This window comes from Gouania willdenowi, chromosome 7 (assembly GCF_900634775.1).
Source record: "Gouania willdenowi chromosome 7, fGouWil2.1, whole genome shotgun sequence".
Lineage (NCBI taxonomy): Eukaryota > Metazoa > Chordata > Actinopteri > Blenniiformes > Gobiesocidae > Gouania > Gouania willdenowi.
Genome location: NC_041050.1, coordinates 39,132,756 through 39,152,620, shown reverse-complemented (window position 1 = coordinate 39,152,620; position 19,865 = coordinate 39,132,756). Strand labels below are relative to the sequence as shown.

Sequence of the window (19,865 nt, the reverse complement as noted above, 5' to 3'; positions counted from 1 at the left end):
CTCGTTAAAGCCAAGAGCTCTACACATATACTTAGAAAATAATTTCATGAAAAATGTGCTTCACAAAACATTTTTTTTTAAATTCTTTTATTTTAACACCAAGAAAATATTTATTCTCATAAAATCTTTTTTTTAATTATTGTGTCTATTTCAATTATATATATTTTTTAAATAAAAAAATTAAAAATAAAGAGAAACACTGATGAAAGGCTGTGAAGTCTGAGTTTATTGTCCCTCCTGTGGAGAAAATAAGGCCCCACGTTTATAAAAGAAGCACAGATCTGCTCGCCGAGGCCATCTTTCCTCTTTAAAACACATTTTCAAAACATTGATCCGCAAGCAGAGGACAAAAATGACAGTAAACACACAAGAACTCAACTTAATGCCACGTGGGAGTAAATCCTGTACACACAAAGATACTGGTTCTACACATGAGGTGCATTTTGTTTGGTTTTCACAGATTACTGCTCTGAGAAATGTCCTGTTCTCATCAGAAGTTGAACTCATTTCATTTCAGTTTCAGTGGTAATAAAAACAGCTGCTGGTTTTCAGCCTGTGTGTGTGTGTGCGTGTGCGTGTTTAGGGTTGGTGCAGAGCCTCAGCCTCCACCTTCAGCCGATGAAACTCCGTCTGGATGAAGTCGGTCAGACTTTTCCTCATCTCCACCTAAAGATCAGAGAAATAATCATTAATTATTAATAAACATTGTATTTCTTTTAAAATAATATGATATATATATTTTATCATACTATTATATCATATCAAATAATAATAATATTAATACCTGACTCCTGTTTTCAGCTCGTAGAGACTCCAGCAGCTCTTTGACACTGAACGGTTTCCCAACAAGAACCGTGATTCTCTGCAGGAGGAAACGACACATTTAACACAATTTAAAGGGATCCTCCACTGTTCTTACAACTGTTTTTGATAAACAAGAGGGTTACATCAGCATGTTTAACTTTTCCTGGTTTTTTAAAGCATCCAAAAGCAGCACAAAATGTCATTTGGACTGAAAAAGCTGATAAATGATGAAAAAAAGCAAAAAGCTACTAAATGATCAAAAAATCAGGCTGAATGTTTCACTCTAATAAAAAACAATGGGATGTTTACAGGCCGTGTGACATCATCAATCACATGACTTCAAGATGGAGGAACACAGGCTCTAAAACTGTAAAGTAGTCCTGTTTTTAAAAGGCCTTTAAAAGAGACAAATCATGCATTTAAATCCTTCCTTTTTACATATAAATCATACAGTTATGGTCTATATAAAGCAGAACTGCAATGCTTGGGTCTGAATTCCTCATTATTTTAGCTCCACCCCTTTTCTACCCCTTTTCTGATGTGCTTCTGAGAGCAACTCGTTTTGGCGCTGTCTCTTTAAATGCAAATGAGACACTTCATACCCCGCCCCCTCTCCAGGTTGCACAGGTGACACTCGGTTCAACTCCACCCTTTTTGTAGTTTGGTAGAAGAGATACGATTGTCTAGCGGTGCAGAAAATGTTTATTCACACGTTATTTACAAAATGTCAACAACGTTAGACTTGTCCATCCAGCCTTACATGTTCCAGCCAGAGTCTGACCCAGCGGAGCGAGATGAAAATGAAGATGATGAACCAGCAGAACCCTAACAAGTGAGCAAACACAAGCACCGAGCTAACGCTAGCGCCAAGCTAACGTCACGAAATGCATTTTAATACAGTCTTTTCGGAGACAAAAACGACAAAATGAAATGACTAATGAAAACTTTAGACTTAAATTAAATCACGTAGGCCATATCATCAAGGATCTAAAACGAGCACACAGCGCTAACATATGAAGATGGTGCAACTGCTAATGCTAACAAAACAATGACAGGGACGTCTTATCACTTTTTAGCGTTATTTACAGCTTACCGAAGTGCTCTGTTCATCGTCTCCAAAGATAGAAGGAATTGAACCCTCAATCAGACAAAGTCTTTCTGTAAATCCTTCTTTATACTGGTGGAGGTTGATGAAGCAGTCATCATTGAAGTGCTTCACACACACAAAAATGACCTTATCCACAGATGTGGTACATTTCTATAAAAAATAAAACTCAACCAGACACTTTGAAAAGGTTCTGATGCTGGGAGACGGTGTAATGAAGTGTGTGGGTTACTACATCCAACAACCCAACATTTTGACTTATCCTCTCGTAACTTCTGCATCCTGGAGCTAAAAGCGAGAAATAAAAATGGCGGATTGCTCGAAGTGTTGGACCTGGAGTCGATGTCCTAATTTGGCAGTTCTGCTGCAAACTTTTCTGTACTTCTAAACACACTAAATATACAACAAAATGCATTTAAGGGCTAAAAAAGTGGATTTAGCATGATATGTCCCCTTTAAACGAATATGGTGTATTGTGCACACACACACGCACACACACACCTTCCCAGTCTGAGGAATGTAGGGCTTGGCGTTTGGCAGAACATCACTCAGACCTGAGAATAAAACAGAAAACCTTAATTTATTAATATTTATTTGTCTTTTTATCTTTTTTCACAGCAACAGAATTCAAATATAATGCTTATTATTTGTTTGTGTCAGAATTGAGAATAAAAGCTTAATATAAAGCGTAACTGCTTCATGTGTAAAAATAAAACAAACATTTCCTGTAACAGGAGTGTGTCCCGTACTTAAGATAATTAATTAATCGGAATCATTTCAATGTTTAAAAACGAGTGAAATGGGTCGTGACTCACCAACGTGCCACAGAGGCAGAATGACAGGGTGAAGGGAGCACTCAGCTATGAGCCGACCCACACCTACAAACAGATACACACATCACACACAACACAGTGATGACAACTTTTATCACAGCATGAATACAAAGATGTGTCTGATCTCACATTAACACAGGAAACAACAATAATTGTGTGTTTTTGGACTAACATTGTCTTTTTGTTGGCATTTTTTATATATTTGTCTGTAGTTTTGTTTGGTTTTTTAAAAAATATATATATTTATGCTGTTTTTTTTGTCATTTTTTATGTTCGTGGAGTCAGTTTGTGCATTTACTTTGTTGCCCGTGTTTGTTATTATCTCTGTATAGCAGAGATGAGCAACTTCTATCAGAGCCACAAAAATGTGATTGTCTGATCTAAGGGTGACATTATTAATATTCATGTCAGCATTCAAAATAACGACCAATCTGAGCGTTAACACAGGAAAAAAAACTGAGTGATTGTCATGTTAGTCTTTTTGTGTGATCACATTGATGTTTTTAGTGTTTAGACATTTCATGTGTTTTTTAATTCATTTAGTATATTTTTCTTTTTCAAAATGGCAAATTTTCGTCATCTTTTTGTTTGTTTTTCTAGTCATAATGTGTGTTTTTTAGTTATATTTGCTGTGTTATTGTAGTCATTTTGTGTGATTTATGAATAATTTTTAGTATAAAAACACGTTTTGTGTTTTTGTGTACTTTCTCTGCATTTTGCTCTCGTTTTCTGTGTTTCTGGAGTTTTGTGTGTTATGTTGGGCTTCATTTAACTTCCAATTTCATAAAAAACAATTTCGTTTTGGGGGGTCGCACAAGATTAGACTGAGGGCCACATATGGCCCCCGGGCCACCAGTTGCCTACTGTATGTCTGCCGTACAGACTTGTTACACTCACCCCACTTCAAACGGATAAACTCCTCTGTCATGTTGACTTTTCCTGTTCAGAGACAAACACACACAACAAATAAACAACATTTATAATCTTCATATTAATAATAAAACAATACAATTGATTCAGTATTTAATGCTGCGTTGCATTAAAAAAGATCACATGATAACACGATAGCCAGTTGAATCGTAACACGAACAGTATGTGGGACACTTTCCATCTAGTAATTGTCTTTAATCTTAATAAGACTTTTTTTGTCTGTTAAATTCTATAATCTTTGATTTTGTCAACTGTTTTTCATTATTTTTGTATTTGGCCATTTAAAAATTGCCAAATATTTTTCCTTCTGCAACTCCTTTGTCCTGGAACTCCACCTAGACTATTAATGCAACACTAATGACACGTATGTCGTCTCATAGGGATAATGTTAAGGATGTGCAGTCGACCTTTTTTGGAGCCAAAATGTCAAGGTCAAATACCAACTTCTTCCATATCTCTAAGAATATTTATCGTACAAGTTTGATGCTTATATTTATTAAATGTTCATCTCAAGTATTTTTATTTAATAGGACTGAAGCTGTACGACCTAACAGTAAACAGTGCTCAGACTGGTACCATTGAACAACATTTTCTTTTAATATGTGACCTTGACCTTTGCTCAAGGTCATATTTAAGGTCAAGGTCAGTCTTCTGTTTATCCTGCTTCATTATTTTCAATTTAATGAATAAGAAGAACATCATAAATGGACATTATTCAACAACAAAATACACACAATAACATGTCTCTCACATGAACAATTATTAGAATTCAGAAATATGTACTTTTGACCAGTTTTATGATATAAAATTTTTTTTCCACAAATTTTGCAGTTTCAATTTTCAGGTGCCAAATACGTATTTGCCTTGTGAATACAGGTCTTGCCTAGTCTTATGATTATTCTTCTTTTTTTAGTGTAATATATATATATATTTTTTTACACATTTTATTTATTGAATAGAATTAGTTCTTTTTCATTTTAAAATCTGTTTATAGTTTAAATATAATTAATAGCATCATTAGAATATTTGTTTTTTATATTTTCCAACAATAAATTTAATTTTTGCAACCGTAGCAATGGGAGAATACAAAATATTAATTGTTGATCAGATATTAAGACATTTCATTTGGATGACCATGTGGTTTTGGATCGCACTGTTCGTTCAACGCGCACGCACACGCACACCACACACACACACACACACGCACACGCACACGCACACGCACACCACACACACACGCACACACGCACACACGCACACACGCACACACACACACACACACACACACACACACACACTTTAAAGGATTCAATCCACACTGATCGTTACCTTCAGGAAAAATATGAACCCATTCTCCTTTGTTGAGCTTCTCCAGAACAAAGTCCATCCCCTTCTGATAAACGCCATCGCCTGCACAACAAATATTGATATGTGTGAGTCAAATTATTCAGTTATTAATGACTTTGTGTATAAACAACACACCTCTGCACACGGGCACACACTTCCCTCTGCTGAAGAACCAGGAGTGAAGCTCTCTGGTGAAGCAGATATCAGACGCTGCCGGCGTCCTGTTACGCACACACACCACACACAATTTAACATGTGAAAAACACACAATCGCACACTTTAACATTTAATAACCCACCAACGCATCCTGTTAAAGTTCCACAGCTGCCTGAGCTTCAGCACACCTGAAACACACACACACACAATTTCAGTTTTAAATCCTCTGTATGTGTCTCTTATTTCTATAATAAATAAACTAACAGATGTTTTAGTTTTTTCTCTTACCCCAGATGTGCGGGTCGTCCATGCAGGACTGATGATTGGACAGAGTGATTAGGGGCGTGTCCGAAGGCCTCTGATCGATCAGATCCAATAAAACGTGATGATTGTGCACCGTCAGGTTGTTCATGTACTCTGAGGACACACACATTAATCACACATGTTACACACACAGTTTACACCAGTGTTTCTCACAATGTGGGGTGCACCCCCTGGTAGGGAGTGGAAATATGACAGGTGGGTAGCGAAAAACAGGAGGACATTTTCAATTTAATGATAGTCTTCTTAACTCATTCAGTGCCATTGACGTAATATTACGTCAATTACGTTTTTTCATGGAAGTTGCTTGGATACACTGTGACGGAGTTCTACTGTGAATATAAAGCTTCTCTGTTGATGTAGTGACCAACTGTGCCCTGAAGGTGGCAGCAGTGCACAATATAAAACACAGTAAGCAAAACATTCAACTGTGAGCCAGATAGCAAAATAATAGGTGACCTGTAGGTGGCAGCAGAGCACCTTTGGATGAGAGATCACCAGTGATGAGCAGAGCTCAGAGGGAGAGGAAAGGAGTTTATGAGACAGAAAATGGTACTACGAGATTTGATGCTGAAGTTCCCACCAGCTCACAGCAGCTCACACTCAACCAGAGCATGTGTGGAACTAAGTGGACTATTGAGAGTGTGGTGATGGTGAGAGAAAACGCTAAAAAAACGGGGCAAGCGGTGACACTCGGCATGTCTGGGAGGAGGAGGAAGTTGCGTGCGTGGAGAATGACGGGGGGAGAGACTTGGAGGAATGCCAAAATACAGTAAGAAAACCATTCAACTCTGACATAGATAGTAAAATAATAATAATGTTGCCATCAAAAGCCTGGTCTCAGTGTTTTTCTAGTTTTATAGAAGGAAACTAATGTTGAGGTGTCACTAAAGCAAAAAAAACATTGCTTCAAAGTCACTCATTTTGTGATTTGTTTTTAGAAAAAGCCGTTTTTCTCAGCTTTTTGTCACAAACTGGTGATTTGTGTGAAACTTGCCTGATTACGGAAGAATAAAAACAAGCTACAAACTAAATTAGAGATTTTAATCTTTCAGAATCTGGTGTCAGAATTCAGATTGTCACAGTACAAAATATTCTGTGGGTCTTTAAATATCAGTCAAAATGCGACAAAAACGTCTGGAACTGAATGAGTTTAAAAAAGTTAGTTTTAAAAGAAAATAGAAAACCCAATGATCATTTTGACACATGTCATGTATGGTCAATAAAGGTCATTAATATTAAACAAAACAAATAAAGAACCTACAAATGTAGCAGTAATTAAAAAAGCATTAAACTATTAGAGTGCATTAGATATGAACCGGGAACTAAACGTAAAAATAAACAAACAATAAGTTACTTAAAAAAATTTCCTTTTTGTCACAGATTATAAACATTATTTCCTGTATTTGTGACTGCTGCACTTAATAAAATGGAATGCAGGTGATTATTTTAATTCAGTTTTTGATTTCTTATGAAATATGATGTTACTTCTTCCTTGTTAGTTCAATAAATTAAAAATTGTGTTATTTGTCAGGATTATTTTTGGGGGGCAATTGGAGCAGGCAGGGCTTGAAACTCAACCTTCGTTCATAGTTTGAGAACCACTGGTTTACAAACAGACGTCAGTTAGAAACTCAGAATTCCTGGTGTCCATTGATTTTTATCTAATTATCATGGTCTGGAATGATGTCATCAGGATCATTTAAATGAAGTTGATCAAATCTTGATCAATAAACATGCTCAGATTCAGTAAACCATTGATCCCTGAAGGGAAATTGGAGCTTATATATGGTTTAATTAAGGTTTTCTTTTTTTCCATCAGTGCAATGAATTCCAGACACTGTAATCCTAAACGAGAACCGTCATCAATTCAACTGTTTTCAGCCTGTTTGGTTTTATTTTGAAAGTTATTTTTCAGCAGGACATCCACTTCTATACAGCACAGAAGAGGAATACGACACACAGTCATTATTATTAGTTCATATATAATATAATGAAGAAAGGAGGGATGAAACTCACTGGTCCATAAGTATGAGTAGGATCCCACCATCCCCATAATCAGAGAGCCAGAGATCCTCCATGCCAGAGCTGGGCTCCGTGGGAACGGCCATCGGACCTCCAGGGGCATCACACATACACACACACACTACATCCACACATCTGACACACACACACACACGCGCGCACACACACACACGCGCGCACACACACACACACACACACACACACACACACACACACACACACACACACACACACACACACACACACACACACACACACACACACACACACACACACACACACACGCACACACACACACACACACACACACACACACACACACACACACACACACACACACACACACACACACACACACACACACACACACACACACACACACACGTTCAGCTCGTGTTATTCACTGAAATTCAGTACTCTAACTTTCACATGTCGGCACTGACAAATATAAGGTAGTAATATCTCCCTTTCGAGGGGGTTTTACGCTTATAAACAGAACGTAGAAATACTACAGTGTGATTAAAAACCTGTTTTAATACATTTGAAACCGATCAAAAGCAAAATAAGAGGAGAAAAAGTCACATTTATCTCACCTTTTTTCTCCTGACACTGTCAGTCAGCAACCCCGGAAGTACACACTTCGCAATGAATCCTGGGTCATGTAGTTTTTACGAACTTATGTCATTAAACGTGATTTTCGTCAAATATTCTCTTACTTAGTCAGCATATGTTCCTTTTTTTTAACGTTTTACTACCAAAAGGGACTGGAAATTAAAGTTATGACGCTGAATTTGATGAGTCAATATGTTTTTGTCATTACTCGGCTTCCGTAGCGATGATCGTGGGTTTGTGGGTAATTTGTCCTGTGAATGAGGACAAAGGTGAACGAAAAGCTTTAATTTTCTTTCTTTCTTTCTTTAATTCCAACTTTCTCGAAAATCATATGATTGGTTTAAACGGAAAACAGTTAAACTATTGAGATTAATTTATCCTTAAATTAAATTATTATATGTTGATATTATTAATATGGAAATCCCGTTTCCGCCACACAAAAAAAAAAAAAAAAAAATCACCAAGGAAAGTCATAATTATGAGTTAGAAAGTCATCATTATGAGAAAGAAAGTCATAATTATGAATGGACTAAATGGTAAATGGACTTGATTTCATATAGAGCTTTATCACCACTGAAACAGTCTCAAAGCGCTTTACATATCAGCTCATTCACCCAATCACTCTCACATTCACACACCAGTGGGACAGAACTGACATGCAAGGCACTAGTCAACCACTGGGAGCAACTTAGGGTTCAGTGTCTTGCCCAAGGACACTTCGACACATAGTCAGGTACTGGGATCGAACCCCCAACCTCTTGATCAGAAGACGACCCACTACCACCTGAGCCACGGTCGTTAGTAAAGTCATAATTATGAGAAAGAAAGTCATAATTATGAGTTAGTAAAGTCATAATTATGAGATAGAAACATTTTTGGTACATCCATCTGTACCCATGACACTGACCAGAAATCTCCATTTGTTGTTCAATAAACTGAGCTACTTCAGCCACATCAGTTTTATCCTTTCGACACCAGAGCCTCTTTTTGCTTTGTATCTTTTCAAGGGTGCGTTTACTCAGCATATTTCTATGTGAATTTGCAAGCAAACAAAGTATTTCATCATTTGTAAAGCCTAAAATCTAAAGTAGTCTTTGATAGTCTGATCAGCATCTCTCAGTGTCAGCTCAACACATGAACAAGCTGCTGGAAATGTGTTTAAGTATCTCATAATTATGACTTTCTTTCTCATAATTATGACTTTCTATCTCATAATTATGACTTTCTATCTCATAATTATGACTTTCTTTCTCATAATTATGACTTTCTTTCTTATAATTATGACTTTGTTTCCCATAATTGACTTTCCTTGGTGATTTTTTTTTTTTTTTAGTGGCGGAAACGGGCTTCCATAGTATTAAATGATTAAATGATAGTATAAATGATTGGTTTTTGTTTTTGTTTTTTTAAAATCGCTTTTAGATAAATTTATCAAGAAAAATATCCTCAATAAATAAGGATTCATAAGGTTATTTCCCCTACATCATTTAAATTCAACCATTATTGACATCGAACTGTAAAAAAAAAAACAATCTCTGAAAGTTCTAACAACTCAGCAACATGCAGAGTTAAAAGAAAAAATGATAAATAAATAAATAAAATAATAATAATAATATATGCTAATAATAACAATAACTTTAATAATATTTTCACATTATTAATATTAATACTAACACTAATTATTATAAATTTTAATATTGCCAGTTTAGTTTAGATGTTGTTTCCTCATTTTGGAGGGACATCTGTTACCATGGAGATTTATTCCAAGCTGACATTGATTAGATTTTAAATATAAGAGCAAGCAGCTCATTAAATGGATGGATAGATGGATTTCAAACATTATTCTTTTACATTTATATTGCTCTGAATTTGTATTAATTGAAACGTTTTGATGGTAACTAAAGTAAATGTGTTGATCTATTTATTACTATGTTTGTGATAGATGTGTCTTGTGTTGTAGTCTCTGTCTTGTAACAGCACTAAATGTTTGCATTCCTTCATGTGTATTGGCTGGATTTTATTTAGTAAAATTAGAAAAAGTAAATTGTAGTGTAATAAACAAATAAAACTACTTGAGGACATAAAAAGTGGAAGCTTTAGGGAGAAATCACATATTTATTCATTCATGTGAGTCACAAAAACAAAACAACAAGATAAAAACCTCCAACATACATAATAAAAGTTATACCTGAGAGACGTTTGTGTTGTGCGTGTCTTTGGTTTTTTTTATATCATTATTTGATAATAATGATAAATGTAAGATTGTGAAGCATAGAAAAAAAACTTTTTAATTTAAGAAAACACTAAAAGTCTTCCTTCATTATCACCAATCCGGCACAAGCGCGTTCAGACCCTTTAACGCCACCTCGAACCCTAAAAAACAGGCCTGGGAATGAGGAGAAGGAGAAGAAGAAGAAGAAGAAGAAGAAGAAGAAGAAGAAGAAGAAGAAGAAGAAGAAGAAGAAGAGTGAGTGAGTGTGAGAGGGTCCATGTGTGTCGTTAGGAACATGATGGAGTGTTTCTGAGTGGAAGTGTCACCGCGTTGGCTGGGAACGCTCTCAGGAACACGGCGTTGAAGCCTTTGTAGAGCGCAGTTGCTCCTTCTTCTCTCAGCAGCGTGGTCAGGACGTCCAGAAGGTTCCGGTACCGCCCGTCTGCAGCTGAGCACACAAACAGGATTTAAATTCACCCACAGGGAGGCCACGCCCCTCAGGGCCTCTGTGCCGGTCCACTCTCACCTGTCTGGAAATTAGACTTCAGGACGTCTGGAGGGAGAGCGATGGTCCAGTTTAGGATTCCCGCCATGCCACCGGCCAATAGGATTTTAGGAGTGCTGAGCTGGGACACACTGCATGGAACAAGAGGTGGAGTTAGTATCAGCGTTAGTCCGTCCCTCCAAAAAATCAAGTTCATAATCCAAGCCAATATTTGTCAACAAAACTTTTTATTCAATAAATTAAAATAGATCTGACAACAGAGCCACACCTCTTTGCCTTTTGACCCTAATCAGTCAACGCCGCTATGTGCTAAGCTAACCCAAACATGTGGAACTGGTCTCTGGAATAGAGTTCCTTTCCACTCTCAGAAGAAAACGTCACAGTTGTGATTTTTGTTGTTTTTTTTTTTGTTGTTTATTTGTGCATTTTTCTGTTGTTTTTTTTCCTTTCAAACATGTTGTATATCTTTCCAGGTAGGGAGAAGTAAACTTCATGGTGAACCTTTGTGTTCCACGTATATTACAGATGGGAAGTGTTCTTCTTCCTCTGAGACTGAAGGAACTCCATAACAGAGACCAGTCCACAGGTTTGGGTTAGCTTAGCGTGTAACAACCAGTCCAACATGTTTGGTTAGCTTAGCACGTAGCGACCAGTCCCACATGTTTGGTTAGAGTAGCACATAGGAACCAGTCCCAAATGTTTTGGTTAGCTTAGCACATAGCAACCAGTCCAACATGTTTGGGTTAGCTTAGCATGTAGCAACCAGTTCAATATGTTTGGTTAGCTTAGCACGTAGGAACCAGCCCAAATATTTTGGTTAGCTTAGCACGTAGGGACAAGTCCCACACGTTTGGGTTAGATTAGCATGTAGCAACCAATCCAACATGTTTGTTTAGCTTAGCACGTAGCGACCAGTCCCACATGTTTGGTTAGAGTAGCATGTAGAAACCAGTCCCAAATATTTTGGTTAGCTTAGCACATAGCAACCAGTCCAACATGTTTGGTTTGCTCAGCACGTAGAGACTAGTCCCAAATGTTTGGGTTAGCTTAGCATGTAGCAACCAGTTCAATATATTTGGTTACCTTAGCACGTAGCAACCAGTCCCACATGTTTGGTTAGAGTAGCATGTAGGAACCAGTCCCAAATGTTTGGGTTAGTTTAGCACATTGCAGCCAGTCCCAGATGTTTAGATTAGCTTAGCATGTAGAGGCAAGTCCCATGTATTTGGTTAGCTCAGCACATAGCGACCAGTCCCACATGTTTGGGTTAGCTTAGCATTTAGCGACCAGTCCAACATGTTTGGGTTAGCTTAGCAGGTAGCCACCAGTCCTGCATGTTTGAGTTAGCTTAGCACGTAGCAACCAGTCCCACATGTTTGTGTTAGCTTAGCATGTAGCGACGCAGGTTGAACAGGGTCAAAGGGTAAACGCTGTGGTATCAGTTGAATAAAAAAAGAAAGTACTTCCTGTTATCTGACTCAGCATTTAGGGACTGGTAATAATCGTGCACAGTGTGACTGACCTTTGACCCTCGGGGGTCAAGAGCACTTTGAGGGACTCGTAGGTGAGGAAGTACAAACCACTGGAAGGAACATCTGTGAGGAACACAGGAGGTAAATATTAGATCTAAAGATAAACATCAGCGTGTGGTTTTAAATCTGACCTCTGATCAGCGTGAGGACGGTTCCTTTATAAACGCTGCGTAGACCCTGGTTTTTATAGAGCTGAACTGCACAGTCCACAGGCCCAGAGTACATGGAACCACCACGGGTCGACTGGACCTGGAACACAGAAGCACCACCTTTGGATCATTGCATAAACATGTTTATTATGTGAGCTGTGAAGCGGTTTAAAAACAAAGACATGATTAATCCACCTAATGATTCACTAGATTTAAACACACACTCAGGGTTACATATTAAACACAAGCCTTCAACAATGTTCAGGAGAAAAGATTCATTCAGAATCAGAGCTCCACCAAAATCCAAATTTCAAATTTCATAAAAATCGCTCAATTAAGAAGCGAGATATCAATATTTGGAACTTCTCCAATGATGAGAAATAGAGATTTTTTGATCATTTCAACTGATCCAGAATCAGTATTTTGATCCTAATCCCCTCCAAAGTTTATTAAAATCTTCCATGGCCTATGACAGTTGTTCTCAACCTTGGGGTCGGGATCTCATTTGGAGACACTGGGAGGGGGACTCCAGATGCCCATTGAGCCCATTTTTGTTTATTTTTACCATTTTTCTGCAACTACACCAAACTTTCCATATTTTAACCTATTTTCATCACTTTTTCTTGCCATATTTTTGCACCTTTTAATGTATTTTTACTCCCATTTCTGACACTTCTACATCACATATCAATGACTTTTCTGCACATTTTTTCCACTTTCCAGACATGTTCAGCACTTATAAACTTATAAACCACCACTTTTACACCTAATGTCACATATGTTGACCCATTATTGTCACTTTTAACCTCTTTTCGTCAGATTTCATGATTATTTTGACCAATTTAACCCAATTCACCATTTGTCATGCCTATTATTTGCCAGTTTAAACTAATTGTTCCAATATTGACACTTTGAACCCCTTTTTACCCCTTTTTTGTCTGTTTTTGTCCACTCTAACTTGTAACTTTTAATCAATTTCTGTGGTTTTTAAAATCCCATTTCACCACCTCTTCTACCATTTTTGGTCACTTTTAACCTATTTTATTTATGAATAAAACAAAAATTTCGATCTTTAAGATGAATATATACTATGGACCAAATAATAAAGTACTGGAACCTTTTTTGGGGGTGTCGCGGCCTGAAAAGGTTGAGAACCACTGTCCTAAGGTTTTTGTTTGGTTGAAATGTTGTCAAAATCCATTCAGTACTTTTGTCGTAATCCTGCTAATAAACAAACAATCAAATAAATAAATACATAAAAAGCTGGTGAAATGATCTCCTCCTTGGTAAAAAACCACCAACGTACCTGTAGTAAACATTTGATTCTCTCTCCTGGAGCGACGATGACTGTGGTGAAAACTCCGGCCAAACATCCAGACAGAAAGATCTGAGTACGCCTGAACACAACGTGAGCAAAATGAAAATAATATATTTCATTTTTTATCATCTTTATTCACACAATTCACAAATATGAAAAATACACAAAGACAAAAGCAGGATTGTATATTAAACTTCTAAAGAACTAAAAACTGATATCAGCATTCTTTGTTATATTGACTAAGTTAACTGAAAATTTTTACTTTTACCAACATCACCAACAATATAAATATATAAAATAGAAACAACACGTAGAAAAGAAGGAAAAATGACAAATAAACAGACAACATCAATACACACTGATTAAATGCACTTATACTGTTATTCTGAGTTGTTTGAAGAGAAAGACAGGGGTGGGCGGTTTAGGGAGATGTTCTGATGGGTAATTAGCTACAGCTGTAGCGATGTGGCTAACCATTCGTCTTCCTTTAGAGTCCAGTGAACAGATGGTAAATAAGAGTACAGAATACACACACACACCCACGCACACACACGCACACACGTACACGGGCGCGCACACACACACGCACACACACACACACACACACACGCACACACACACACGCACACACACACACACGCACACACACACACACACACACACACACACACACACACAGCTATTTAAAACCAACAAACAAACATTCAGTCACTGGAGCTGCTGAGGAACGACAAACACGTCGAGGCCTTTGACTAAAAGTATTTAGAAGGAGCTAAAAACGACTGTGAGGTGACGAGCAGCATTTTCCAGGTATCTCACACACACACACACACACACACACACACACACACACTTTGAAGTAGAACTGTGTTCTCTCTAATAATGTAAACATTAAATAATAACAATCAACTAGAAAAAATATAAACATTAATATAAACAGTAGTTAGACTAATATGTGCAAAACTAAATACAATAATATAACAAGATAATAATAATAATAATAATAATAATAATAATAATAATAATAATAGTGCAGTAGGGCAGTGATGAGTAGTGCAGGTTAACATTTAAATTAAATAGCATATGTACATGAACACTCTCAGTGATAGATTGATCCAGGATTGTTATGTTTAGTTCCAGTGTTATTTCACAGCAACAGAGAGGTTTTCCATAAAGGAGGGTTAACAAACTCTGAGTTCATCCATAAACTCTGTGTATCTGATTCCATTACAGCTGGTATGAAGTGGGTCAATCACCTGTAATTAGTCACACTTTTTGGTCACTTCATCACTTTATTGCTTCAGTGACGTGACGAGTGGTGAATAATATGAATAAAATGTGTTTGAGGAGACGTGTCAGCAGCATAGGATGTCTGCATAGAGAGCCCTCCTGTTATACTGGATATAAAGACAGTGACTGCTGCTTCATATATAATCATTTATATTGGTTTTTTATGTAATATTGTCACCAGAGTCATCTCAACGTCTAAAAAATGTCATAAAAAATTCCCTGAAGCAGGATCCGAACCCGCAACCCATCACTTACATGCACAGCATCACAATTCACTGAGCCATCATATCTTCAAAGAGATGTGATCTACAGATTTAACTGTATAATAATATAAAACAACAATCGATTAATTTAAATGATCATCTCCTCCTTTATATTATCCACAGGTTTGTATTCAGTGAACTTTACTACAGACGTCAGTAGATGTTTTAATGTAGATCAACCTTAACCTACATCTACAATGTTAGAAAGAAAACTACCGTTTAAACAAAAAAAACAAAAATAAAACACAACATTAGTAATGATGTGAACACGTCTGTGGTGTGTGATGTTACTAATGTGTTTCAGAGAAAAGTGTTAAAGTTTATTAAAGTGTTCAGAAACGGTGTTCAGGTGGGCGGAGCCAGGTAGAAACCCAGGGTTTCTTTGATAAAACCTGCCAGGTTTAGTTCACGGACAATGTTGCCCTGGCAACATACTCAGAAGACCATACCTCACGTTTAGGAATGAGATACTCAGAGTTTGAACATAATCTGTTTTATGGAATACCACTCAGGTCTGAAGTGGAGTTTAAACAGATTGTGTGCAGGGTGTGAGGGGTCTGCAGTGATGCTACCTGCCCGTTTCCTGACCCTGGACAGGTATAAGTCTTGGATGGAGGGCAGATCAACACCAATGATCTTTTCTACAGTCCTGACTATCCTTTGTAGTCTGTGTCTGTCTAGTTTGGTTGTAGATCCAAACCAGACAGTGATGGAGGTGCACAGAACAGACTGAATGATGGAGGTGTAGTACATTATCAGCAGCTCCTGGGGCAGGTTGAACTTCCTCAGCTGACGCAGGAAGTACTTCCTGTGCTGTGCCTTTTTTCTGGTTGTGTCTATGTGGGAGGTCCACTTCAGGTCCTGTGAGATTGTGGATCCCAGGAACCTGAAGGAGTCCACGGTAGCTGCTGTGCTGTTCAGAATGGTAAGGGGGGGGGAGGGGGGAGGGGGGATTTCTCCTGAAGTCCACTGTCATCTCCACAGTCTTGAGCGGGTTCAGTTCCAGATGGTTCTGACTGCACCAGAGAGCCAGCTGTTCCACCTCCCGTCTGAAGGCAGACTCGTCCCCATCCTGGATGAGACCGCCAGTGCTGACTGACCGGGTGCTGAATGTGATGCTAATGAGCTGGGGGGTGGGTGTGAAAACCTGCAGTAGAAGCTATTCAGGTCTTCAGCCAGTCTACTGTTACCTGCAGGGTGGAGGGAGGGTTTCCTGTGGTTAGTGACCTCACGCAGGCTTTTCCACACTTCCAAAGGATCTTTGTCTGAGAAGCTTTGTTTTATCTTCGGTTTACAGTTTATGAAAAAACTCTCCAGATTAGGGCTACACATCTGCTTCAACACTGTGACATCTGTGTTAATGTAAAAGCATATTCCACCTCCCCTCGTCTTCCCAGAAAGCTCTTTTTGCGGCTGTTCTTATTAATAATAAACCTTATTAAATAGAATGATTCACTGGAATTGGTTCTTGTTCTTCTTTTTGTTCTGTTTCTTGTCTTGTATCACCAGACACGACACTGATCTGTGCACACAGCCCAAGAACAAATGGTTTATACTTATTTTTAAAATATCATGTATTCCTTTTTCAGAGAACAGTCTTCCATCCTCCTCCTCAGCATCTATTGATCTATCTCTGGAGCTCTAATCAATCACATCACCTGATGCTCATTTGCATGTAGCAGTGCAAAGATCTTCAGCTCTTGTCTAGTTTCTGGAGTTCTTTATCTTGTTTTTTTGTCTTGTCCTGTATCTTCTATCTTGTCTTGTATCTCGTTTTGCGTCTTGTTTTTTGCCGTGTCCTTTCCTAATATCATGTGACATTTGTTGCATTTCCTGTCTTTTTTCTTCTGTCTTATTTTGCATCTTGTTTTTTTTTTTCTTGTCCTGTTATAATATCTTGTGTTGAGTGTTTCATCTCTTCTTTTTACCAGACTCAAAACGCCATCACTTTGTTCTTCTTCTTTTTGTGTACACTAGTTAAAATCACTATTCCTGTTATTCGTGAACGGATGGAGCTGAAAGTGGTAGTTATAATCTATGGATGTGTACGCGTCAACGATTGGAACGCAATTTTTGTTTTGGCAAAAAAAATAAATAACAAAAGTTGATTTCTCATTTATTTGAGAGTCAAATATTACGACGGTTGGTGGTACTGAATCATTTACACAGACCAATATACGAATAGGGCCCATTACTCCATACGTGTCACAGGGGCCCCCGGGGGCCCCATTCTTCAAATGACTACTCCTCCGTTAATGCTTGTTGAATCAAGCTGTAATTTAACATTGATATTCTATGAGCAGAACGTGGTACGTGGAGACGTTCCGCGGGCGCGGTCGTAGTTCATCTGAACTTGTTAAATGAGTCTTGACTTGTTTCTTTATCTCGTGTCTTGTTCTAACTTGTCTCCATTTTTTTCAACTTGTCTCATATACATATTGTATTAACTTGTCTTGTATTGTTTAAATCCAGATTAGATCCACTGTTTGTATTATTTGATGTCAAGCCAAGAATTCATGATTTTAACTTTTAATACAATGGTCCCCAACCACCGGGCTGCAGACCCGTACCAGTCCGTGAACCGTTTATAATAATAATAAAAAATAATATTTTTAAAAGTATATGTATTTTATTTCTGGGTTTCACTGCTGCGCTGGATGCTTTATTCAACCAATGAGTTCAGAGCGTGCGGCACCTCCTATTTAACCAAGCAAAAGTCCCCGTGACATAGTGGACACGGCACTGCAGGGGCCCGTGTGTGTGTGTGTTACTGACGTCAGTGGTTTGCTAGCATCTTCCTGCTGCAGCTGTTTTCCCAAACCAAAGCCGAAGAAGCTGATGGCCATCATCGGGGCCACGCCCGCCAGAGGGGCCCCCAGTCCTCTATAGAGACCCAGAAGACCCTACACACACACACACACACACACACTGATAACACACCCCACTATGATAACAGCGGGGGCCACAAAGATGTGATTGTCAGATCAATCTGGGGGCCACAGGTTGTGTGACTTTGTTGTCATTGAGTGTGTTTTTTCTGGCACTTTCCTGTCATTCTCTATATTTTTTATGTTTTGTGTTTTTTGGAATCATTTTTGTGTAGTTATGAAATGCTTACTGATGTATATTTCTACATTTTTCATCTATTCTATGTATTGTTGTTTTACTTTTTAATATTTTTCTGTTATTTTGTGTATTTTTGAATTTAAATTCCAGATCCTCTGTCTTATCGTCACAGCCAGTGTTTACGGATAGTTGTGCACTTTGTGTGTCTTACAAGGAGTGTGCATGTGTAGTGTGCACGTAGTGTGTGCACGTGTAGTGTGCACGTAGTGTGTGCACGCTCACCTCTTTGCTAACGGTCTTTCTGAAGCAGTCGTAGGTTCCTGTGTAGAGAACATTATGAGCAGATATGGGCTGGGTCTGAAGTCTGACCTGAGAAGAGGGAGGAGCAGTAGTGATGAGGACACACCCACACACACGATAAGCAGTGACAGTTGTTGAAACGATGCCATGTTCAGTTTCAGATAAGAAAAGCTAAAAGTTACAAAACAAAAGCACAGAGCGATGAATGAATGAATGAATCATATCGACTGTTTTTATTTCATGTTCTAAAATCAAAAAGAAACACATTCATCAGATTTTAAATAATAACAAACAAATTCATATTCTTTAGAGTAAATCCATATAACAGCCTGAGTACAGAGTTATAAATAAATATAAACACAACTTCAATCATCAGTATTTAAAATATTTATTATGGAACAAATACATAACATAATAATAATATGAGTTAGGACATATAGCTATGTGGTATATATATATATATATATATATATAATTATTTATGTATATAGATACATATAAACATACACAAACCGTATCTTGTGATTCAGATGTGTCCAAACTTTAGATACATGAGTTGGTGACGTATAATCGGGCTTGGTTTACATGAATATTGTGATGGAAATAAAAATAGAAATACTTATAATATAACTAAAATTGTGCAGAAAATTAATTTGAACAGATTTAGAATCATTTAAAAAAAAAAAAAAAAAAAATCCAAACAGCACAAACCACATGATATCTGGACACTTTGAATAACAGAATAAATTACATTGTTATTTAAAAATAAAAAATAAATAAATAAATCAAAGTGAGCGCATATAAACTAATGCAGTTAGACAGAATATTTAGACATTACATTATTGACCCACAAACACACACACACACATATATATATATATGTATATATATGTTTATTCTTCTAATCACTGCTTTGAAAGTCACAAACAAAGTAGTAGTAGTAGTTATTAAGTCTGTTATCAGTCACTTACAGAATGTTAATAAATTCATTCACTGTCACTAAACCATTAAAGGTTATTACAAGTCATCATTCTGTTATATTCTTCACATCCTTTAGTTTTTCTTTCTCTTATATTTAATTTATGGGAAGTTTGACA

The 19,865-nt window shown here is 37.4% G+C and overlaps 2 protein-coding genes across 2 annotated transcripts in view; both read right to left on the bottom strand.

Annotated features, from left to right (window-relative positions):
- Nucleotides 1–203: 203 nt before the first annotated feature.
- On the bottom strand, nt 204–8,302 carry tafazzin (tafazzin, phospholipid-lysophospholipid transacylase). Its single transcript, XM_028453339.1, has 11 exons — nt 8,115–8,302; nt 7,516–7,656; nt 5,464–5,592; nt 5,318–5,363; nt 5,155–5,240; nt 5,002–5,082; nt 3,640–3,681; nt 2,725–2,787; nt 2,411–2,463; nt 785–862; nt 204–666 (listed from the first exon to the last, which is right to left on the bottom strand). The coding sequence occupies exons 2-11, from the start codon at nt 7,622–7,624 to the stop codon at nt 580–582; spliced, it is 774 nt and encodes a 257-aa protein (XP_028309140.1). The 5' UTR covers nt 7,625–7,656; nt 8,115–8,302; the 3' UTR covers nt 204–579.
- A 1,926-nt stretch (nt 8,303–10,228) lies between these two features.
- Nucleotides 10,229–19,865, bottom strand: part of LOC114467127 (mitochondrial carnitine/acylcarnitine carrier protein) — a 10,575-nt gene continuing 938 nt past the window's right edge. Inside the window, exons 2-9 of the mRNA XM_028453196.1 lie at nt 18,751–18,837; nt 18,178–18,305; nt 13,838–13,928; nt 12,514–12,631; nt 12,373–12,445; nt 10,872–10,981; nt 10,672–10,793; nt 10,229–10,519 (exon numbers count right to left, since the gene is read on the bottom strand). Of these exons, the coding sequence (XP_028308997.1) occupies nt 10,457–10,519; nt 10,672–10,793; nt 10,872–10,981; nt 12,373–12,445; nt 12,514–12,631; nt 13,838–13,928; nt 18,178–18,305; nt 18,751–18,837 (792 nt within the window). The 3' untranslated portion in view covers nt 10,229–10,456. The remainder of the gene's footprint in view (nt 10,520–10,671; nt 10,794–10,871; nt 10,982–12,372; nt 12,446–12,513; nt 12,632–13,837; nt 13,929–18,177; nt 18,306–18,750; nt 18,838–19,865) is intronic.

Excerpts from the sequence above, each read along its gene's own strand:
- tafazzin (XM_028453339.1), bottom strand. The coding sequence starts at position 7,624 with ATGCCCCTGGAGGTCCGATGGCCGTTCCCACGGAGCCCAGCTCTGGCA. Across the intron at positions 5,364-5,463 it reads GGACGACCCGCACATCTGGG|GTGTGCTGAAGCTCAGGCAG; the intron begins GTAAGAGAAAAA and ends TGTGTGTTTCAG. Across the intron at positions 2,788-3,639 it reads GTTTATCCGTTTGAAGTGGG|GTGTGGGTCGGCTCATAGCT; the intron begins GTGAGTGTAACA and ends ATCTGTTTGTAG.